The following is a 23,408-nucleotide window of genomic DNA, read 5'->3' as shown; positions in this document are numbered from 1 at the left end:
TAACTTAAAATGTGTAATATTTGATGCAATCGATAATATTCTATATACTGTGTAAAGAATGCTATCAGTCATCAATCTAAAACCAAGGAATACTGGTTAATACTTGTTGTATAATTATTTATTAAAAGTGCGAAATAAAGTACACATACATGTTAAACTCATAAATTGAGTCTGCTTGTCCATCTTTTTCATTGTAAACACTCTATGGCCACCACCGCTTCCTCCCCCTCCCGTCCCTCCCTCCTCCCTCCCCATACCTTCAAAGTCCAGAGTGACTCACCTTGACTAACACGGTTTATTTCCCTTCAACAACAAATCCACAACCTGTTTTTAGAAGTTTCTCTAAAGGTTGGAGAAATACAATAACAAAAAGAAAAATTTGCAGCAATCTTTACCGTATTACTTCTAAGATTGTAGCTTTTATTTTGAAGGTTGACATTGAGCTTCCTGTTTTGAAGGTTCATACTGAGCTTTTACAGTGAAGGCGTATTCTGAGCGTCTTGTTTGCATACCCATCAAGAGTCAGGTGCGCAACAAAGGGCCCAATGTGTGTGGGTGTGTATGTCGGCTGGGCGTGTCAAAGGGTTTTGGTGTGTGTGTGTGTGTGTGTGTGTGTGTGTGTGTGTGGGGGGGGGGGGGGGTAGATACCAGAGTTTCAGGTGTACCTGTTGGTTAATCATTCACTGCAGAGCAGTCACACCACTAAACCCACACACGTTGAGACACACGAGTCGAGAGGAAGACATGAGTGAGTCCAAATGCTTCTTCTCTGTTCTGTTCTTTTTGGGATATTCTTTAACTGAAGGTCTTTCCACTTTAAATTAATCTCAGATCAGTCATGTTTAGATATTGAATCCCAGCTGATTTGTATCAGAATAGGTTTGTTTTGTTTAAAAAAAGTAGACCTCCATAAAGACAAATCTTGGGAGCTCTATCCCTTTATCTCAGAGTTGATGAACTCTTGGCGATATACAGATTTCAATAGTCTCATGAGAACTGTATTGTACAGTATGTGTGGAACTGCTGAACCCAAACTGCTGTTTTCTTTTGAATGTCACAAGACATGTCTACGTAGCTGTCCAACCTGAATGTTCACATACCAGACATTCATTACAGTGGTGGGAAAGACGAGAGATTATTTTGAAAGAACTCCCTGGTCGGTGTGAGCTATGTGCTAGCAATGGGGTGTGTGGTTTAAAAGCTGACTGTTGTGAATATTACCTAGGCTAATTGTGGTCTCTGATTGCATAACCTACAACTTGCACATTTGAGAGATTTCCTCTCAGGGATTAGCAGTAAACATGCCATATTCATGAACGTACGTGCTACGACCCAAATAAATAGACATGAGAAGGGATTAGGGGTGAAGGGACAAACCACCACCACATTCATCGCTCCACCTCCTCCACCCACCATCCCCTAAGCTCCATAACCTGAACTCGTATTGATAATAGTTGATTAAATCAACTATTATCAATACGAAATATATCAACAAAAATACATAGTGTTTATCCTCGTTTAATTGTGTGATATACTTGTCACTGCCAGCAAACATTTAAATGCGTCTGAACGTCACTGATTCGGGCTAGGCTAGTTATTGGTCATTCGAAATAAAGCCCTCCTCCAAGTCAGGGGCGCCGGCCACGTTGAAGTCAATGTAAGCTCGCTAACTTTTTGCTGTCTATCAAGCAGAGACAGCTTTTTATTGGCGCAAGAAAATTCGCCCTCGGGTCGCACCAGTGTGCGCCCCAGGCCAATGATATCACTTTTCTTTTTTGTTATCATCACATGATTGAACAATTCAGCGAATCAACCAAATAGGATACCTCCCTCAGCAGCAATCGTGCAACACAACTACACGAAGAGAAGAGATAGATCAATAACTAGCAGAGAGTTGTAAGCACTTTTCCCCCTTTTCAGTGGAGGAATTGGACTCCCCAAGCAATGGTATACTTAAAAGGAGCAAGTAAGTTACATATTAATTTAGTCTTTCGGCCTGTAGCATATAAACAAAATGAAGCAACTGTCCCACATTTCTAACTGCATTTGAAGTAGACCATTGAGACTCACAAAAAATGGACGCTATAAGACAGTGAGACCTAAAAAAAAAAAAAAGTTTGGTTCCTGTTGGTTGTCAGTTGAGGTCATGGGTAGGTAGGGAATTTATTTTATTTTTTTATTTTATTTTTTCCAGCGGCAGCGAATGATAAGTAGGTTGTTTTCATTTATAAACGAGAGAATGCGCTCATCCTTGTACAGAATGAAGAGGTGCTGTGCAAAAACGTAATTATAGTTTGCATCAAAAAAAAAAAAAAAAACGTTTTTTTTTTTTTTTTAAAGCTCATAAAATAATTTGGGTCGCACACAAATGGACAGGGTCGGTCGGAAACCGGAACCAAACAAAAAATTTTTTTAGGCCTGATCATGATTTGTCTCAATATCAGAATAACAACATGGGTCAAATAGCAATGGCTGCTGGAATGGCCATAAAGTAGGTCTGTAGTGTATATGCAGTGTAAGCCTGTCCAGGCCCTGATGTAGGCTATGAATCTGAATGAATAGTAGGTAAATAGGTAGTGGCCATCCCCAAAATGCACCAGAATACAGGGGGGGGGGACCCCAGACCCCGTGTCTATTACTGTGCACCCCCAACATTTTTGATCACCAGCCGCCACTGGTTGATTAATAGTTGGCAGATATATTCAAGTGAATACTTCACGGAGGGGCGGCGCCCTAGCGCCCTCTATTGACCCACCGCCACTGGTTGTAAACAGGGAATGGATTGACCTAATGATCAATGGTGCTTTGCACTTGGTTCTATGAACATCCTTATTGCACCGACAGCGATATAGTGCTTCCCTTTCTTATGACAAATGTACTTATTGTAGGTAGCTTTTGATATAAACATCTGCTGAATGCCCTAAATGTAAATGTAAATCTCCTCCTCTTCTCACTGCCTCCCATCAATTCAAGCCGATGAGGGGTGTAGGGCCAGAGCGCCTCCCCCGTGTGTTGCTAACCTATCTCCTCGTCCCCCCTATCTCCCCCCCCCCCCCCCCCCCTAGGTGCCGCCCGAAGCCCCGCGGGGCTCCTCTCGGAGGACCAGTTCATGTGCTCCATCTGCCTGGAGGTGTTTGTGGAGCCCGTGTCCACGCCGTGCGGCCACAGCTTCTGCAAGGCCTGCCTGCAGGGCTACTGGGACCACAGCAAGAAGTCCCTGTGCCCCATGTGCAAGAAGAGCTACTCCAAGCGGCCCGAGCTCAGCGTCAACCGCGTGCTGGCGGAGATCTCCACCCAGTTCCTGGGGCTGAACGTGGGCGGCGCTGGCGGCGGCGGTGACGGCGTGGACGGAGGGGCCGGGTCGCGGGGGTCCACCCTGAACCTGAGCTCCGGTGCGGGGGCGAGCGGGAGCCTGAGAGACGGGGGCTCGCCGTCGCGAGGAGGAGGAGGAGGCGGGGCCGACACGAACGGGGACTTTGCCCGCGAGGGGGAGGTGCCGTGCGACGCCTGCATCGGGAGGAAGGTGAAGGCGCTGAAGTCGTGTCTGAACTGCGCCGGCTCGTTCTGCGAGACCCACCTGCGGCACCACAAGAAGGTGGGTGTCTGCCGCCCGGTTCTTCTTAGTGTTGTCGTTTGAAACCAACCAATACTCAAAACCACTAACGACAATCACTACTGTCCATCCATGTAGCCCACATTCATTTAGCAGATGCAGATCCAGGGCGGCTTATAGTTCCTTTGGATACAACTCTATCATTTTAGTTCCAAGTCTTTTTAAGGAGCAGGGTGGAGGGTATAGAGACAGAACATTAAGGAGCAAGCAGGGGTTAGACAGTACAGAGACAGGCAATTAGGGAAAGGTAAGGGGAAGGGTTAGACCAGGGGGGTCACAACTTTTTTCAAAGGGGGCCATATTTGAAAAATGTAAATACCTCGAGGACCGAATGCCTCTCCCGTCATATCTTTGGACCATAATAAAGTCGCGTGCAAATGACTTGCATTTCATCGTTTTTATTTAACGATATGCAATAGTCTGCAATAGACTTCAATTTGACAATAACAAATGCTAGAAGAAGAAAAGTCTCTTGCACAACTTGTATATCACACCACACAAGGAACAAGCATTGAGGAATAGCTGTCCAAGTTAATTTGAGAAGACTACTTTTTGACCATAGCAAATTCACAAACTGTATTACAGCAACTGCAGTCAAATAAAAATATTGTCAACTTCATTAACTCAGGACAATAGGAAACTAACAACAATTTGACCATAAAAAATGTCCATACTCAATACTCAGTCAATACAGTCAATACTACATAAATTCAATAGTTGATTAAACTTAGCATTATAAGTAACATACATTTTTTTGTTGATGCAACTACAAAACTAGTGAGTTGTACTTACATTTATGAACTGATTGAATATAAACTGCAATCAAGATTACGTAAATGTAATGTTTGATTTAGCTACAGCAGCCATGATGTAGGAATACGTCCATGCAATTGCTAACCCTTATTAGCCTACCTGTGGGGGGGAGGGGTCAGGTTCATGGGTGTCGCGGATGTGGCTAGCGCCAGAATGGTGCTGCCCCCATGTGGTGAAAAGAGAAATTGCAACGGTGGCGGGCTGGCGCGCCATAAATAATACATTTTCGTAAGGGAGCCGCGGGCCATATAAAATACAACCCCGTGCCAAAATTGGCCCGTGTGCCGGATTTTGGACATGACTGGGTTAGACAGTACAGAGACAGGTCAATAAGGAGCAGGTAAGGGTTAAACAGTACAGGGACACAATCTGGCAGAGAGACAGACCCAACATATGAATCACAGACTGCCACCTTTATTCAGGGTCCATCCCTTTCAATCATGAGTTAACGATTCATTAGTTATTGATTAACTTATAGAGTGTTAGAACTAAGACTTGAAAGGAGACATAGACATGGTTTCAAAACCCATTCCCTTCATCAATAATGAATTACGCCCTTCAATTCCGATGAGTAAATTCATGTCTAATTAATACATTTGAGATGCCTCCTTGCATTAAAGTGGACGCATGAATCAGGATATGAGCTCAAACGAAACCTGATATCGTTGGGAAGACTAACATGGATCCACCAGTAGAACTATGAGTCGCTCCCCTGGCGTGGATATGTAATCCATTATGTTGACACAAGTACAGGCCTGAGTAAACCTATCATCTCCTAATATTCAGCTGTCGTGGAGCGTGTCTGTGGTTTATGCCAGGTTTATGCTTGGTGGAAGCGGCCTCACCTGGCCAAAGTGATTGGACTCTGGGTGGGGCTGCAGGCCTGTGGTGCATCTACTTGTGTCTGTGCACATGTCGAAACAGCCATCGCCACATCACCTGCTCAGTCTGGAACAACGGTTATGTCAATATAACTCTAGTAATTATACTTCGTCTAGGCTTTGCCTTATGGGCTTAATGCCCATAAGGCAATGTCTAGACGACGTAGCCAACGTGAAATACAGCCAAGAGTTGAACTCTGGAATAAACCACTGCTTTTCTTAAAGCTCTTTCTATTGTTTCTGTTCTCTTTGTTGGGTGAAAACCGGAGAATGGCGGTCTATGGCATTCATACACCCAGATTGGTTGGCATATCTAGGTAAAGATTAGAAAGGAAGGGTCGGCCCTCAATCAGCTGGAACTGCAGCCTGCATTATGGATAGATAAGGCCTACTGACTAGAATAAAGAAAACACAATTTATAGAAGGTTGTATATTATAGTATCACAAGTACAGTATTTCAAATGTAGCATTACCCTAACAAATGTTGCTCTACGTGTACATTTCTATCTTTTTTCATATTCTGTCTCTACATTTCTATCCCTCTGCATTTCTGTCTCCCTCTCCACTCCTGTCTCTCTCTCCACTCCTGTCTCTCTCTCCACTCCTGTGTCTCTCTCCACTCCTGTGTCTCTCTCCACTCCTGTGTCTCTCTCCACTCCTGTCTCTCCCTCCACTCCTGTCTCTCTCTCCACTCCTGTCTCTCTCTCCACTCCTGTCTCTCTCTCCACTCCTGTCTCTCTCTCCACTCCTGTCTCTCTCTCCACTCCTGTCTCTCCCTCCACCGGTCTCTCTCTCCACTCCTGTCTCTCTCTCCACTCCTGTCTCTCTCTCCACTCCTGTGTCTCTCTCCACTCCTGTGTCTCTCTCCACTCCTGTCTCTCTCTCCACTCCTGTCTCTCTCTCCACTCCTGTCTCTCTCTCCACTCCTGTGTCTCTCTCCACTCCTGTCTCTCTCTCCACTCCTGTCTCTCCCTCCACTCCTGTCTCTCTCTCAACTCCTGTCTCTCCCTCCACCTGTCTCTCTCTCCACTCCTGTCTCTCCCTCCACTCCTGTCTGTCTCTCCACTCCTGTCTCTCTCTCCACTCCTGTCTCTCTCTCCACTCCTGTCTCTCTCTCCACTCCTGTCTCTCTCTCCACACCTGTCTCTCTCTCCACTCCTGTCTCTCTCCACTCCTGTCTCTCTCTCCACTCCTGTGTCTCTCTCCACTCCTGTCTCTCTCTCCACTCCTGTCTCTCTCTCCACTCCTGTCTCTCTCTCTCCACTCCTGTGTCTCTCTCCACTCCTGTCTCTCTCTCCACTCCTGTCTCTCTCTCCACTCCTGTCTCTCCCTCCACTCCTGTCTCTCTCTCAACTCCTGTCTCTCCCTCCACCTGTCTCTCTCTCCACTCCTGTCTCTCCCTCCAATCCTGTCTGTCTCTCCACTCCTGTCTCTCTCTCCACTCCTGTCTCTCTCTCCACACCTGTCTCTCTCTCCACACCTGTCTCTCTCTCCACACCTGTCTCTCTCTCCACTCCTGTCTCTCTCTCCACCCCTGTCTCTCTCTCCACTTCTGTCTCTCTCTCCACTTCTGTCTCTCTCTCCACTCCTGTCTCTCTCCCTCTACCTGTCTGTCTCTCCACTCCTGTCTCTCTCCCTCTACCTGTCTCTCTCTCCACTCCTGTCTCTCTCCCTCCACCTGTCTGTCTCTCCCCTGTCAGTCCTTCCAGGTGAAGTCCATGTCCTCCCACCGTCTGGTGGATCCCACCTTCCACCTGGAGGAGAAGATCTGCAAGAAGCACCAGCGACTGACGGAGCTGTACTGCCGCACCGACAACGCCTGCATCTGTCCCACCTGCGCCGACACCGTCCACAAGGCCCACGAGGTGGTGTCCGCCGACCGCGAGTTCAAGAAGCAAATGGTGAGGGTCGGACCAGGAGCAGCACCTGTTGAGAGCCCTACACAACCCTGCTTGTGTAGGGATCACATTTTAATGTGTTTTGCATCATGTCCGCGCCTTCAGGAAACTCGTTTACATTGGTGTCAGGACCAATATGTAAATAATTCCCAAAACTTTTGATCTTTCTCTCTCAAACATCGATGTCTGTCATAGAGCTGGCTTTGATGTGAATTAATAACCCGAATAGGCACTTTGCACTCAAACAAAACCAAATAGATGAATCATGGTGAAGAATCTTATGTAGGGATAGCATTTTAATGTGTTTTGCATCATGTCCGTACTTTCAGTACACTAGTTTACATTGGCGTAAGGACCAATATGTAAATAATTCCCACACCTATTCTGGCGCAGACTGGAATGTCCCTAACGAAGGGTTTGAAGCAGAAAAAAATTAACAAATCAATGGCAAAAAAATTCAATTTAAATGGTTTATGTTTTTAGTCCTATGGTTCCCTAGATGTTCTCTCTGTCTAAAGCTGTTTTTCTCTCTTTCGGTCTTTCTCTCTCAAGCATCAATGTCTGTTATAGAGCTGCCTTTGATATGAATTAATAACCCGAATAGGCGCTTAAACAAAACCAAATAGGTAAAGCATGGAAAAGAAGGATATAGGAAAAGATAAGGAACATGACATGCTGACAGCAAACCTCAGGGAATGCCAGGTGTGACAGTGATGTTCAGGTTGGCTATGAACTTAAGGGGGCCCGGGGCAAGATTTCCACCATTACCCCATCCCACAGTACCCTGAAACAAAGACTCCAGTCAACAGGTTTCAAGTGTTGCATGATATCAAGTCCCTTCAAAACACCCAACGCAAAATGGGAGAACCAACACTGGGAATATGTGATCAAGAGAATACATATGTAGGGCTCAGATTTAAAACGTGTACAAATATCGTTTGGTTTCAACTTGCTTTGTTTCCAAAACACGGGTTGCTTAGATAGGCCCCCCTCATCTGATGTTTCAGTAGTGTCTAATATCTATGGGACTGCAAATCCAAAATCTCTGTCGAAGCACTGCTCTATACAAGTGGGTTTGAATCTGTGAAAATAAACATTTCGAATGTTTTCCGTTTTTTTTTTTTGCAGGCTAACTTGTCAAAGAGAAGGTCAGAGGTCAAACATCTAATCAAAGAGAGGACAAAGAAACTGGAAGACATCAAGCAGTCCATCAGGGTCATCAAGGTGAGGTCAAGGCTAATGTACACAGTTGTGGATGACTGCTAAGGCTAAGCCAACATCCGTTTAAAACGGGATGGAAGCTCTGAATACTAATCCTTAGCTTGCAAGACACATCCTTGAAGACGCATCCGAGACGGAGGAGTGTCGCATGTGTGTGTTTAAATGTGTGCGTTTGCATTTAAGCGTATCTGTCAGCATTTGCCAAAGATGACAGTCTTGAAGAAACATAACACATTGAATACATGCGATCCATTATGAATCTCATGGATATAATTTTCATATCATTGGGTTCTGCTTTTTTTCACCTGCCTTTGTGTTTAGATTATCCTGGTGTGTGTGTGTGTGTGTGTGTGTGTGTGTGTGTGTGTGTGTGTGTGTGTGTGTGTGTGTGTGTGTGTGTGTGTGTGTGTGTGTGTGTGTGTGTGTGTGTGTGTGTGTGTGGGTGGGTGTGCTGCTTTTGACTACCAAATTTATATTTCCTCTTAATCTTTTTGCCTATTGTTATTACACATGGCACACAATCCAGTGTAAAATCAATGACGTTATCATATCATGCTAGCCACGACTAGCCATTTCAAAATCGACCCATTAAATACAAGTCAGTGCCAATAGGCACTCACTTGTCAACGAAAACCGGCTTATATTTGAAATGAAATGGTGCGCAATAGCCAGTTGACCTCCCTGCTGGTGGTAGGAAGGTGGGCCTTCAACACTGTTGGACGCAAAATACTTCCTCCTACCCCTGGGCTGGGTGGCCGTCAGACCTGCCCTACCTGTTCCACCCGTGGAACTACTCACTCGGTCCTAAACACCTCCACGCAGGAGGGACTCTGACGTCAGCGTGTCCACAACGGGGCGTGAGGTAAAGAGAGAAGGGACGCGTAAACAAAAGAAGAGAGACGAGTATGTAGAGCTCTAAGAGAACATAATACTACAGTGCTCCTACGATACACTTTGTGGTGTGTACTTTGTGGTGACACTGTCACAAGAGTGACATAGTTAGCGTTTATCCTAAGCAAGTCTTCTCTAACACGTCATAAGTTGCTCAAGGCTTTAAGAGTAGACTAAACATTGAGGAATCCAACCCAGACACCCGTGCTGGGAGTCAAACGCACTCACCACAATCACCCTGTTTAAGGATGCCAGATTGGTCAAAGTAGACCACCTGAGACCTTAAACCCGAATTATCTCAATTGGTTTACGGACCCATTACGTCCTTGCGGACCCTACTTTCGTCCACCGCGAGGAAGTGCGGCTCCTAAAAACTGTAACCCTCCGTCGAGGCGGCGCAGCAGGAAGGGCCATGATTGGTCCGCTCACTCAAACCCGACGCAGAACCAAAACAGGTTCACGATTCACGACTGTGTCGGGGCGTCTGCGTTTTGTCATCGCGCTGCGTCGACGTGGAACCATTGCTGAGCCTTAACTCTTGTCACCCCGCAGGCCAACGCGCAGAAGGAGCTGGAGGAGAGCTGGCAGGTGTACGCCGAGCTCCAGCGGCTGGTGGAGCAGAGCCAGGCGGAGCTGGTGGAGCTCATCGCGTCCCGGCAGCGGGAGGCGGAGCGCCACGCCCAGGAGCTGGCCCGCGGCCTGGAGAACGAGCTGAGTGTGCTCAGGAGGAGCAGCAGCGAGCTGGAGGCCTTCGCCCACACCCAGGACCGGATCGTCTTCCTCCAGGTACGACCGGCGGCACAGGGCGTGTCGGGCTCAGATCGGATGGGCTCAATTGGGTGCCAAGGGGATGTTATGTGCTATACAAAGGCGATGGCAGGTGGTGTTCGCTACGTGCTGCTCGCTGCTTTCCCTGTGGTTTGGTCATTGTGTGTGGTTGCTCTTTAACGCAACCGGTTGCCACCATACCGCTAGCCACCGTATCACAAGTCACCCATACCGCTAGCCACCGTACCGCTAGCCACCGTATCACAAGTCACCCATACCGCTAGCCACCGTACCGCTAGCCACCGTATCACAAGTCACCCATACCGCTAGCCACCGTACCGCTAGCCACCGTATCACAAGTCACCCATACCGCTAGCCACCGTACCGCTAGCCACCGTACCGCTAGCTTCCTTCCCAGTGTTGGGTGTGTTGGTCAGTTAGCCTGATGCACTGCGTGAGCCTACAGTAAATGTATCATCCTGCTATCCCCCTACTGTCGAGTTGTCAATGACCACCTGGCAACAAAGCCTCGTTCCCACTGCACCGTCAGTCAAAGGACTCAGAAGGCGTGGCTGACGGATGGGGGAGCTTTCCAGGGTCGTCAGAGCCCGAGTAGTGTCACAGTGCTTACATTTGCATACGAGATCTGATTGGATGACGGATCCGTTGCCGCCGAAAAAGTAGAACATTTTTCAACCTTTTGACGGAGCCTTGAGCGCACGGATCCACAATGCATTGAATGGGGACGGACGCGCAATGCATTGTGGATCCGTTCGTTCCATTGGAGCCTTCGGCTCCGTCAAAAAGTTGAACAATTTTCAACTTTTTCGGCAGCGACGGATCCGTCATCCAATCAGATCGCGTATGCAAATTTAAGCACTGTGACGCGACTCGGGCTCTGACGATACTGTAAAGCGGGAAAGCGGGTAATCTTGCAATGACAACGCAACAAGCAGGAAGAAGCGGGAAGAACCCGGCTTTGTTGTTGTTAGCGGGAAGCGATTTGATTGGCCGACGGATGCCTCTGCAAAGACTACTCCCCCATCCGTCAGCAACGCCTTCCCACGTCCTTTGACTGACGGTGCAGTGGGCACGCGGCGTAACGCCCCGTGCCCACTACCTCCTTCAGTCAACGGACGTGGGAAGGCGTTGCTGACTGATGGGGGAGTAGTCTTTGCAGAGGCATCCGTCAGCCAATCAAATCGCTTCGCCGGGTTCTTCCCGCTACTTCCTGCTTGTTGCGATGCAAGATGACCCGCTTTCCCGCTTTCCAGTATCGTCAGAGCCCGAGTCGCGTCACAGTGCTTAAATTTGCAGACGCGATCTGATTGGATGACGGATCCGTCGCTGCCGAAAAAGTTGAAAAATTTTCAACTTCTTGACTGAGCCGAAGGCTCCAACGGAACGGACGGATCCACAATGCATTGCGCGTCCGTCCCCATTAAAGTCAATGGGGATCGAGCAACGGACGGAGGTAGTGGGCACGGGGCGTAACGCCTCGTGCCCACTGCACCGTTAGTCAACGGACGTGGGAAGGCGTGGCTGACGGATGGGGGAGTAGTCTTTGCAGAGGCATCCGTCAGCCAATCAAATCGCTTCGCCGGGTTCTTCCCGCTTCTTCCTGCTTGTTGCGAGGCAAGATGACCCGCTTTCCCGCTATCCAGTATCGTCAGAGCCCGAGTCGCGTCACAGTGCTTAAATTTGCATACGCAATCTGATTGGATGACGGAACCGTTGCTGCCGAAAAAGTTGAACATTTTTCAACTTTCTGACGGTGGCGAACGCTCCAACTGAATGGACGGATCCACAATACATTGCGCGTCCGTCCCCATTCAAAGTCAATGGGCAACGGTCAACTGACGGAGGTAGTGGGCACGAGGCGTAACTCTCCACACCGCCGACGGTACTCTAACCTCCGTGGGATCTGTGTGTCCAGAGCGCCGCCGGGCTGCCGCCGCCACTGGAGCCTCTGGACTGGTCGGCGGTCAGTGTGAGCACGGACCTGTACCTGGGCACCGTGCGCTCCTCGGTCGGCGGGCTGGTCGACAAGTTCCAGGTGGAGCTCCAGAGGCTGTACGGGAAAGGTAGGCTGGCCTTCCTCTGAGCTCCAGTGGGCCCGGCGTTCACAGTGTAAATGGCAAGACTGCAAAGAGCTTCACTATGACTGACTGTGTTGTTGTCCCTCTCGGTTTCAGAGCTCAGGAAGCTGCAGAACTACGCAAGTGAGTCACTTTTGGAGCACAATTTTTTATCACGTGTGCATAGTTTAGTTGAAGCGATTGATGTGACGGATGGTTTAGTCTTGATTAAAGTTTGAAAGGGTTGAGGTTGGTTAAAGGTGACATATTACACCAACAGGTGTGAGTGTGATTAGCCGTTGCAAGCCGTTTTTAAAATCGGCCTCTTCTGACATCACCAGTGGGCGTGTCCACCTAGATGTGTGACAGATAGATGAATGTTTGCTTCAGTCCACTGGGTAGGCTGGTAGACTGATCTATCCAGAACACATCTAGGTGGCCACGCCCACTAGTGATGTCAGAAGAGGCAGATTTTCAAAATGGCTTGTAATGGCTAAACGCACTCACACCTGGTGGCATGATACCTTTTTAATGAATTTTCAATGGCTACAGTTCTCCATGAATCCACAAGACTTGTGTCAAATTACCGGCTCGCTCTCTCTCTCTCTCTCCACCAATCAGGCGAGGTGATCCTGGACCCGGGCACCGCCCAGAAGAGCCTGGTGCTCTCCGAGGACGGCCGGCAGGTGCGCTACGACGAGAGGAAGTCGTCGCAGACGGAGAGCTCCCGGCGCTTCAACCCGGCGCTCTTCGTGCTGGCCCGCGAGGGCCTGGCGTCCGGACGCCACTACTGGGAGGTGGAGGTGGGCCGCAAGACGGCGTGGACGCTGGGCGTGGCCCGCGGCTCGGCCCGACGCAAGGGCGACATCAACCTCAGCCCCGAGGGCGGCTTCTGGTGCCTGTGGCTGAAGAACGGCGAGATCAAGGCGCTGGCATCCAGCCGCGTGCCGCTGACGGCCGCGTCACAGCCCGCCAAGGTGGGGGTCTTCCTGGACTACGACGGCGGCCAGGTGTCCTTCTACGACGCCAAGAGCCGCCTGCACCTCTACACCTTCGTGGACACCTTCAGCGAGAGCCTCTACCCCATCTTCAGCCCCTGCCTGGTCCATGACGGCAAGAACGCGGCCCCCCTCGTGATCAGCCAGATCAAACCGAACTGAGGAGGGACAGGTGGTCACCAAGGCAACCCATGAAGGAGGTTGAATTTGAACCAAAACCGACGCAGTCAAGTTTTACAACAAAGCCCAAACTTTTAGAAATGCAGTTTGGTTCGCGAGGGTTAAGAAGTTGTGTACATCTGATATTTTTAAAGAACTGATTGTCTCTTGTGTGACAGCATGTGTGACAAGATATAAGCTACTGAAGATATTGACTACGTAACTGGACTTTTTGAAATCACTGCTTTGTTATGATAATGAGACAAAAGAGAAATGTTTGAAGGTTTAAGACTTAGGGTTTAACAGATTTAGCTAGACACGCTAGGCTAATGGCCAGTAGAAGCTTGATTTAGGTGATGGCACCTTTTCTGTAAATCTGTAATTACATAGGCTAGTAAACATGACTTATATTAACTTATTTACCTTTACAAGATAAATACGATTTTAAACAGGCTTGCTGGGTAGGAGCATTTTACACTAACACTTTACCTTAATTTTTTTAATCAAATGTTCATATCATATCTTTTTTAATAAACACATTAATCAATAAGCTTCGCCTCTTTGAGTTAGAAGACCCATAGGCTGATTTGATTGGTTCGAACTAGCAATAGTCTCCCTGTAGAGAACCTTTTATTGTGATGCCTCATCTCTTCGAGAGCTTGACTTGTCAGGACATTTACTACTTTTAGGACATTTTAATCAGAGCTGTTGAGAGAGAGAGTGACAGAAACCGAAGAAAAAAAACGCTTGATCATCACATGTTTAACACACTTTCCCCTGTCATCATTGTACTGGATTCTAGACCAGTCGCTCTCCAAAGGCGCCCGTCTAACTAGCATTACACTGCTAGTCTTTCCACCTATCCGGAGAACAGCAGCAGATCCCAGTACCCGAATCAGTTCACTGGTCTACACCACCCATCAAAGGTTTGACCCTAAAATGTATAGATGGTTTTATATGAATGTGAAATAAATGTCTTGAAGCTGCAGGCTGCTCTCCTTCATTCTCACGACTGTGGCACTGGCAATGCTAATCTCCACGCCTTCAAAAAGATAACGCAGGAGCACAACATGTTTTTCAATGTACCATTATACTACAGTTCAGCGCTCTCCACCTTTTCAAAGAACAGAGAGCAGTAGCACCTTTTGTTTTTGTTAGAATGAGAGCGCTAATCCACAGGGACTTGGACCCGGGTCTCCGGAGGGGACAACCAACGATTATAACAGTGTCGCCTGCGCTTTCCTACACGTCTGGTTGGATCTGTCAGGAGGTTACACTTGAAACCACAATAAACGTGACGCTGTTATTCGTCCAAAACATCCTCACTAATGCTCGTCTGGTCTGACAAATGCTGGCCATCATCAGCGCTCTCCGTTGCACCCTGGGGTGCCTGATGTTTCCGAACCCTATCCGTGGTCGATACAAGCACACAGAATTACTTAATGAGCATGTTTAATGTTTATGAACTAATTAGATTCTACTTGTTCTGTATAACGTAAGCATAGTTGTTTGTAGTTATTTGAATGAGGAATTATCCACATTGGGCCTTTAGGAAGATAATGGCAACGTCCAATTAGTTGGTTAATCCTATTGTTACACAGGTTGTGGAGCGTTTCAAACAAGGTTTCCAATTGACCTATAACAAGTACCCCAATTCTAATTATATTAGTTGTGTTCGAACAAAACCTAATCGGGCAACATATTCTTACTTTCTGTCAACATGGGTATAAAGTATAGAATCCTAGCTTGTTCTGCTTGTGTTGACCGCTGTTTATCTTGTGATAGCAGCAGAGAGGAGGAGAGAGATGATTATGTTTATTGGAAGCCTCTAAAGGGTTAAACAAGTTCCCCTTGGGGGCGAGGGTATATTTGTATCTGTGGTGAAGGAAGGGGGGTATATTTCTATATTTATAGGTGTGTGTGTGTGTGTGTATTTCTGTGAGAGTGCGAGAGAGAGAGAGATACTGAGTGAGTGTTTTTGTGCGTGTGTATTAGTGTCTACGTGCTTGTGCGTGTTTGTGTGCGTGTGTTTGTGTGTGTCAGTATGTGTCTGTGTGCCAGTAGTGTTGTGTGTCAGTGTCCAGCAGAGAACTTGCAGCAGCTGCTCCCAGGTTCGTGTCTCTCTTTAATTTCCTCTCTCCATTTTATTTGATTTTTCTTCCTCTTCTGCATTGCCTCATTTTAAACACCTTCACGCATTTGACACACAAGCAGAAGTAGAACAACACGCATTTGACATACAAGCAGAAAATCGTGCAGAAGTCTGCACGATTTTGTTTTTCTCTTAACTTGTACTGATTGGTTGAGACTTGCCTGAAAAGGGTTCTATATGGTTTCTGCTTTTCTCTGCTCAGCTTGGGTCAATGTCTCTCCCCCCTCCCTCTCACAAATCAATATCTATCTTTTTTTTTCGTGTCTCTCTTTAATTTCCTCTCCATTTTATTTTATTTTTCTTCCTCTTCTGCATTGCCTCATTTTAAACACCTTCTCGCATTTGACATACAAGCAGAAGTAGAACAACACGCATTTGACATACAAGCAGAAAATCGTGCAGAAGTCTGCACGATTTTGTTTTTCTCTTAACTTGTACTGATTGGTTGAGACTTGCTTGAAAAGGGTTCTATGTGGTTTCTGCTCAGCTTGGGTCAATGTCTCTCCCCCCTCCCTCTCACCAATCAATATCTATCTTTTTCCATTTGAATTGTGCAAAGGTTTGAGGTCATTGTCGGTTCACATTGTCGTATAAAAATTGCAAAACAAGGGGACAGTTGGAGGTGCCATGGTGATGTCAAGTCTTGAAAAGTCTTAAGGAGTTAGACGCTGTTTGGATTAAGGAAAAAATGGGCCGAAGTCCAGAAGCACACTTTAATTTAGACCGTCACGAAAAGCCATGTTCTCTCACCATATATTTATAATCTGTCTCACTCTGCCCAGCTCTCTCCCTCCCCCCCGCATACTTGTCATTATATTCTAAAGCAATCGTTATTAACACGTATGCTAAACTTACTAGCTTAACATATTTAGCCTGACAGCTAGCACAGCTACAGCCCGACCGACTAGCTATTTATAAAGCGGGAGCTAAAGCTATTTTCTCTCTTAGGAGCAGGGAGCAAAACTTATAGAGTCGCAGTGAAGTTGTTTTAAAGTTACAAATAATCGTATAAGAACAACATTAAAGAACATATATCTTTAGATACAAGTCATCATACAACTTAATATTTATAGTTAGATTATAGGAGACAGTGGCCAATCGATGGTATGAATGATACTATGTATGTATGACTGGACAGGAACAGATCATTTTTTTTTGGATTTTATCCTTTTTATTGCAGAGTAAGATAGACAGGAAGGTATAGGAGAGAGAGGGGAAGACATGCAGCAAAGGACCACGTTCATGAATTGAACCCGGTAAGGACTGAGCCTTTAATGGTACGCGCTCGACCCGCTGAGCCACCGGGGCGGCCCAGGAACAGATTTTACTGTAGGCCAAACAGACAAACTTTTGCACAGGTCCATCCCATAATAGAGTTTTGACCCCCAAAAACATCCAAAACCAGACAGGAAGATATCCAATTCCCAAATAACGTTTATTCCAAATTACCCACAATTCCTTGCAGCAGCACTGTCTAACCATTTCCCGAGTCTCCATTTAGTGTGACACTTGTATTCCTTCTGTGAGTGGCTTTATAAATACAGTTGACTGCAAGGTGTCCTGCACGGATATTTTAGGAGAGCACTGCTTCATAGACATGTTTTGAAAAATCGGTCTCCATCGATAATTCTGTGATTTGCATTATCCAAATCGATCCTCGAATAAACTTTTAAGCGATGAATTCACGGGAATTGTGCTGAAGGAGTTGTTCATATCACGCGCATGAAACAGTACTCTCTTATATATCATAAAGGAGCAGGACAGTTCCCCTTAAACTTGTTTTCAGCTCAAATTCAAAAAGCCCCACAATGCATTGCACTTTACAGCCATTAGCACCGTGTCTAACCCCATCCCCCACAAACTGACGTCGACCTGTCACAGCAGGTCTCCATGCCGCGGCCTCCCCCCCAGGTGGCTAACTTGCTGCTGAATATGACCCTGCCTCTCCGCTGCGCAGGAATGGCCGCCAACGCCACCTCCAACAACGGCAACACGAACGCCGGCAACCTGTCGGAGGAGCAGGTGCACTGCTCCATCTGCCTGGACGTCTTCACCAACCCCGTGTCCATCCCCTGCGGACACAACTTCTGCCAGAGTTGCATCCTGGGCTACTGGAGGACCAGCCCGTCGTACCAGTGTCCCATGTGCAAGAAGAGCTTCGCCAAGCGGCCCGACGTCAGCGTCAACACCGTGCTCCGCGAGATCGCCCAGCAGTTCAAGGAGATCCGCGTGAACAGCGCAGAGAAGAGGAGGTGCGAGGAGCGGCGGCAGGAGGAGCAGCAGGAGGAGGAGAAGAGGTGGGGGAGGGGGAATCAAGGCGAGGACGAGGAGCAGCTCCTGCAGGAGGACAAGCGGGAGCAGCTCCTGGTGGAGCTGAAGGAGAGACAGGCGGAGGAGCGGAGGAGGCGCGAGGAGAAGGAGAAGAAACCCCGCGCGGGACTCCAGGACGAGCTGCCGCCCCTGGTCCCGCCCTCCTCCCCCCCCTCCGGCCTGAAACCCTCTCCCTCTCCGCCGCCCCCGCCGGGGGTCGAAGGGGCGTCCGTCCCCCGGACCACGCCCGAACGGCCCCCGCGGCCGGCGCACTCCAGAACCTCCTCGACCCCGCCCTCTCCCAGAACCCCGGCTCCTCCTCCTCCTCCTCCGACCCCGCCGACCCCTGTCTTCGCGCCCTGGGCGGCGGAGGAGGTGCTCTGCGACGTGTGCCTCGGCGGGGACCGCCCGGCGGCCGAGAAGTCGTGCCTGGTGTGTCTGACGTCGTACTGCGGCGAGCACCTGCGCTCCCACACGGCGCGCTTCACCAAGCACAAGCTGATCCAGCCCGTGGCCAACATGGCGGCGCGCATGTGCCCCAAGCACGAGCGCCTCCTGGAGCTCTTCTGCAAGAAGGAGCAGACGTGCGTGTGCGTGCTGTGCACCGAGACGGACCACCGGTCGCATTACACCGTGCCCGTCGAGCGCGAGTGGATGGACAAAAAGGTGGGGGAAAACGCAACGCCGTTTCGGTAAACACGCTAGCCTATGGGTTACTTTTCATTTTTCATGAATTTGGGTTTGAGTTATGTTTGTATTTGATGCTTGCTAATTAGTCGAATGCCTCTTCTGGGATTGATGAATGTTGGGGAAATGTTCCTTGCAGGCACAGCTGAAGAGGGTGGAGTTGGATGTGCAACAGATGATCAGCGAGAGGCAGCAGAAAGTGGAGGAGATCAAGAAATCGGTTGACCACTATAAAGTCAGTCCTCACCAAAGATGCAACATATTCTTTTGTTCTTATCTACTAGAATTCAAAAGTATTTTCATGTGAATCCCCGGTGGACTTTATGACTAATCTAAATGTAAAATAAATTATACATTCAAATCTTCATATAACGATCAAAACGCACCGATTAAAACAATCGCCTTAACAACTCACAACATAAATAAATGAAATGCATCGGATCGGTCACTCTGATCAAACGTTCGGCAGGCAAGCGCGGCGCGGGAGGTGGAGGAGTGCGGGGCGGTGTTCGCGGAGTTGGTGCGTGTGATTCAGCGGGCGCAGGCGGAGATGGTGCGGAGCGTGGAGGAGGGGCGGGGCCAGGCTGAGCGGCGGGCCCAGGGCCTGGTGGCCGCCCTGGAGCAGGAGATCGCAGAGCTCCAGCGCCGCAACACGGACCTGGAGAGCCTGGGCCGCACCGACCACATCCACTTCCTGCAGGTGAGGTCACGTGACACGTTGGTGCGTTTGATATTTAAATAAAATCCTATTCACGTGTGGATTTAATAGGGCAGTGGGCACTAAGGGGCGGGTGGGCAAACCCCCAATTTGACAAGCCCCTGGTCAAGAGCCACTTGTGCTGTTGTGTCTTCAGATAACAGCCCACACATGCACAAACACTGGGTTTTAACATTTAATCATCTATCTATTTAAAAGCATAAACACGGTTCTTTATGGATTTATGCTTTTAAATCGATATTTGATGGATTACATCAAATGTACATATCCAGGGTAGATCTAAAGAAAGGAGTAAATACTTTCAAGATGTTTGCCAGTTACGGTAACTGGCGCCTAAAATAATAAGAGGAGATGTAAACTCAAATAAACCCTTACACACAAGGAATAACAAAGCATGTACATGTGGCCTTGAATTCTTGGAAAGAGTCTCCAATTTCCTTTCATGCTCTATTTATTCAGTTCTGTATTCCTCTGCTCCATTCTGTTGATATTGTCTGTACTGATAGGTGGTATAAATAACGTTTTTTCTCTCTAGAGTTTCCCAGCATTCAGTGCGTCTCCGATTGTGAAGGACTGGTCTGGTACCAGTGTTCCCACGGATACCAGCATCGGAACCATCCGCAGGGCGGTTGCTAAGCTACAGAGCGTGCTCGACGCAGAGATAGACAAGCTTGCAGACGGCGGTATGACTCCCTGTCTATCTGCATGACTGTCTGTCTTTCTGTCTATATTATTCAGTTGACTGTAACATTGGAAAACTCCTCTCTGTGAGCAGTGGCGGTTCTAGACAAATTTTACTATGGGGGGCCAAGGAGGGGCCAGTGTTTAACCAGAGGGGCACAAAAAAAAGGCCAATTATATTAATACATAATATAAAATATAAACTTTATTTTACTTTGAAATCATCAAACATTTAATTTGCACAACTTCACCGGTATGTATTTTTCTGTCAAACTATCTTAAATTGATGGAGCTTATGCCCTAAATCATCAAAATCATGCAAACATTTGTTTTGTACAAGCGTGGAAGAGATGTAGGGCCATGAAAAATGTAAAATAAAAAATACATTACTGGGTACAAAACAGTGGGTCAATGTGAAAAAAAACTACAGGGTACAACGAAGTGCAAAACGATGTGCCATTTCCTTGTTCAGTTTCGGAGAAACTGTGTTGCCAAAGAGGCTGAGCTTACAGGAAGGATTATAGCCATTTCTAAAGAGCTCAAAGAAAACTTCCCTGTTGTACTGTTCTTTCTTCATTTCATGATGGGTGCAATCAGAAGAAAAAAACCGTAGGGACATGCATTACATTTCGTTGCATAACCATCCCTCCCTACTTAACACGGGCAGATAGCCTAGTACTCTTTACTCAAATGTACTGGTTATCCCACTACTGGTGGTTAGTGAGGTTCCCCCTTCCCTGTAAAAGTGTCTTTGAGTGTCTAGGAAAGCGCTACATAAATTCAATCCATTATTATTATTATTATTATTATGATTAGTAATGCAACAGCCAATACAGATGAAAATACGTGGTTAACATCACACTATTGTGTAGCCTAGACCTAGCAAGGATACTGACATTTGGATACCCGCTTCTGCTTCGTTGAGTTTGCTTAGATATGATTCATTTTCTAAATATATCGAGACCAGACATTTGGAAGGACGTGTCTACAGGGGCACGGGCCGCCGTAGGCCCCCGTGTAGAACCGCCATTGGTTGTGAGAATAACAAGCCTCTCTTTCTTGTAGAGATCAAGAAGCTGGGGAAATACACAGGTGAGTTTCGCAAGCATTCATCTCTTAAGGTATTCTTTTATTTTTTATTATTATTTTTACAATACAAACTCATAAAGCATATGACCAGATCATGACTTTACATCAAATAATTGGTTCATTTTAGGTAAAATATGGAAACATAGAGTATAATGATCTTTGGGAGCTTGTTTTTTTATATTTTATCCCCTTCATTCATACTCCTGCCGTTCTCAGTCACACACACATACTCCCCTCATGCACACACCCTATCCAATAATTCTTCCTACATACTTCCAAACACACTATCTCACCCCTCCTCCAACCCATAGCCAGCCACCCACCCATACATACACCTCCCATACACACACCCACACACACACCACATTCATTGGTCATCACACATACTACAGTTCCTTAAGTCTTAAAGGTGAAATATTATACCACCAGGTGTGAGGGTAATTAGATGTTACAAGCCCTTTTGAAATCGGCCTCTTCTGACATCAGTCTACCAGCCTACCCAGTGGACTGTAGCAGACTTTGCTCATCTATCCGCAATCCATCTAAGTGGAGACGCCCACCTATGATGTCAGAAGAGGCCGATTTTGAAACGGTTAATCACACTCACACCTGGCGGTGAAATATTGGACCTTTAAACGTTTAGTACTTTAGTTTTCGTTCTCTCAGGTCATGCATCATCCTTACATCGTTATTTATTGACCATGTTATTTTTTTTTTTATTCACGACGAGCACTCGGTGAGAGTTCCTCAAGTCCTAAATCCTAACCTCTCTGCCCCCCCCCCCCCCCCCCCCCCCCAAGCCGACCTGACCCTCGACCCCGACACGGCCAACCCCTGGCTGCAGCTGTCCCAGGACCGCCGGCAGGTGCGCCACCTGGGGGCGTGGCAGGACCTGCCCGACACCCCCCACCGCTTTGACACGGTGGTCATCGTGCTGGGCCGCGAGGGCTTCGCCGCCGGGCGCCACTACTGGGAGGTGGCGGTGGGCGAGAAGGACGACTGGTACCTGGGCGTGGCCCGCTCCTCCGTCAAGAGGAAGGGCCGCATCGCCGTCAGCGTCGCCCAGGGTTACTGGGCGCTGGCCATGAAGAAGGGCCAGGAGTACCGCGTGTCCACGGCCCCGCCCTCCCTGGTGACCCTTGACCCCCGGCCGAAGCGCGTGGGCGTGTACGTGGACTGCGAGGAGGGCCAGGTGTCCTTCTACGACGCTAAGGCCCGCAAGCACATTTACACCTTCTGGGATACGCTCGGAGAGAAGGTGTTCCCCTTCTTCTACCTGTACTGCTGCGACAAGGCCTCCGACACCATGGTGATCTGCCCGGCCGGCCACAAGGCAGCGCTCAAACACACCTGAGGTACCAGGACCGGGGGGCCGGGAAGAACGGGATGGGAAGATAAAGATTTTACGTTGCTTAATGTGTTGTTTTTAAAATATACTTGAAAGAATGTTTCTGATCTTATTCAATTGTGTAAAGTTGTGATGGTGTGTGACTGAATGTATCCATCTTATTTTATTGACTATTTCCTGCAAAACTACTTAAAACTTTAAAGCCGAATGTTGGGGCAAAAACGATTATTCAAAATGTAAGCGTTTTTATTTTTTTCTTTCTTTATAGTTTCATACTAATTCAGGCATACCAAAACCGATTACATTTTCTTCTATTTTAGTATTTCAACTTAAACTTAAATTTTAGGGCATATTTTGGACTATTATATTTCAAATGTTGACCGTGATAAGTAATTTCAAACAATAAATCTCACTGAAGGGAGGTCATTGTCATTTTGGAAACCTCTCTTTTAGATTTCTATTCTCAAACTGGATGTCCACATTAGCAACTGTCTGTGGTGTGATCTGAGATCAAATCAAAATAAACTACAAGTACCTTCTAGTCTTTCTGCCCTGTGGCAGCCGCAGATGTTCCTGTAACCTATCAGTCTTTCAGAGACAAACAAAGTGATGTTATCTTATTTCATAATCATATGGGTTGCTTCTCCCTCCTGTCTCTTTACAAGTTATATAGAAACATCCATTTCAAGATGAGGGACTAGAGTAGTTAAGGAAAATGTGTTCTCCTTTCAATAAAGAAATCATTGCCTGATGTGAAGTTGTCTGAAGTGTTTAATTTGGTCAGATATCTCACGTGACTTCTACTTTACTTTATTGTCATTACACATGTCACAAGTACAGAGCAACGAAATTACCAGTCACATCCCGTCCAAGAAACATAAAAAGACAGTGTGGGGTGACAGGACGGAGAAGACTGTCGGGGTGCATGCGCTCCCTCATTATTAGATAAGATAAGGAAAACAAGAGGGAAAACGAGGGGAAAAAAGGTCATTCCCAAACTAGGCTCCTATAAGGGAGTTTAGGGACAGTTTAGGGGTTAGAGAGCACATAAGCAACATATTAAAAACATCACAAACACATGTGGGAGGGGGGAAGGGTGTCGG

At 47.4% G+C, this 23,408-nt stretch overlaps 2 protein-coding genes across 5 annotated transcripts; both read left to right on the top strand.

Annotated features, from left to right (window-relative positions):
- The first annotated feature begins 623 nt into the window (after positions 1–623).
- Positions 624–14,308, top strand: btr12 (bloodthirsty-related gene family, member 12). 2 transcript variants are annotated; one of them, XM_030337788.1, is made up of 8 exons: positions 624–748; positions 3,066–3,595; positions 7,017–7,208; positions 8,334–8,429; positions 9,870–10,103; positions 12,022–12,169; positions 12,281–12,307; positions 12,785–14,308. In XM_030337788.1, exons 1-8 carry the CDS (start codon positions 745–747, stop codon positions 13,321–13,323), a joined length of 1,770 nt encoding a protein of 589 aa, XP_030193648.1. In that variant the 5' UTR covers positions 624–744; the 3' UTR covers positions 13,324–14,308. The 2 variants fall into 2 exon arrangements, with proteins under 2 accessions (XP_030193648.1, XP_030193646.1); XM_030337786.1 differs by having other exon boundaries at positions 625–748; positions 7,008–7,208.
- A 1,004-nt stretch (positions 14,309–15,312) lies between these two features.
- si:dkey-46i9.6 (E3 ubiquitin-protein ligase TRIM39) lies at positions 15,313–23,062 on the top strand. 3 transcript variants are annotated; one of them, XM_030337783.1, is made up of 7 exons: positions 15,313–15,431; positions 17,430–18,448; positions 18,609–18,704; positions 18,939–19,169; positions 19,723–19,870; positions 20,934–20,960; positions 21,758–23,062. In XM_030337783.1, exons 1-7 carry the CDS (start codon positions 15,365–15,367, stop codon positions 22,309–22,311), a joined length of 2,142 nt encoding a protein of 713 aa, XP_030193643.1. In that variant the 5' UTR covers positions 15,313–15,364; the 3' UTR covers positions 22,312–23,062. The 3 variants fall into 3 exon arrangements, with proteins under 3 accessions (XP_030193643.1, XP_030193641.1, XP_030193640.1); XM_030337781.1 differs by having other exon boundaries at positions 15,395–15,431; positions 17,354–18,448; XM_030337780.1 differs by having other exon boundaries at positions 15,398–15,431; positions 17,357–18,448.
- Positions 23,063–23,408: the final 346 nt, after the last annotated feature.

The sequence above is a fragment of the Gadus morhua genome, chromosome 17 (assembly GCF_902167405.1).
Source record: "Gadus morhua chromosome 17, gadMor3.0, whole genome shotgun sequence".
NCBI lineage: Eukaryota > Metazoa > Chordata > Actinopteri > Gadiformes > Gadidae > Gadus > Gadus morhua.
Note: the sequence above shows the minus strand (reverse complement) of the source record. Positions and strands in the feature narration are given on the sequence as shown.

What these genes read in the sequence shown, in the direction of transcription:
- btr12 (XM_030337786.1), top strand. An exon ending in ACCTGCGGCACCACAAGAAG is followed by an intron (nt 3,596 to 7,007) that starts GTGGGTGTCTGC and finishes CTCCCCTGTCAG; the next exon opens with TCCTTCCAGGTGAAGTCCAT. An exon ending in ACCGGATCGTCTTCCTCCAG is followed by an intron (nt 10,104 to 12,021) that starts GTACGACCGGCG and finishes CTGTGTGTCCAG; the next exon opens with AGCGCCGCCGGGCTGCCGCC.
- si:dkey-46i9.6 (XM_030337783.1), top strand. Translation starts at nt 15,365, where the DNA reads ATGTGTCTGTGTGCCAGTAGTGTTGTGTGTCAGTGTCCAGCAGAGAAC. An exon ending in AATCGGTTGACCACTATAAA is followed by an intron (nt 18,705 to 18,938) that starts GTCAGTCCTCAC and finishes AACGTTCGGCAG; the next exon opens with GCAAGCGCGGCGCGGGAGGT. An exon ending in ACCACATCCACTTCCTGCAG is followed by an intron (nt 19,170 to 19,722) that starts GTGAGGTCACGT and finishes TTTTCTCTCTAG; the next exon opens with AGTTTCCCAGCATTCAGTGC.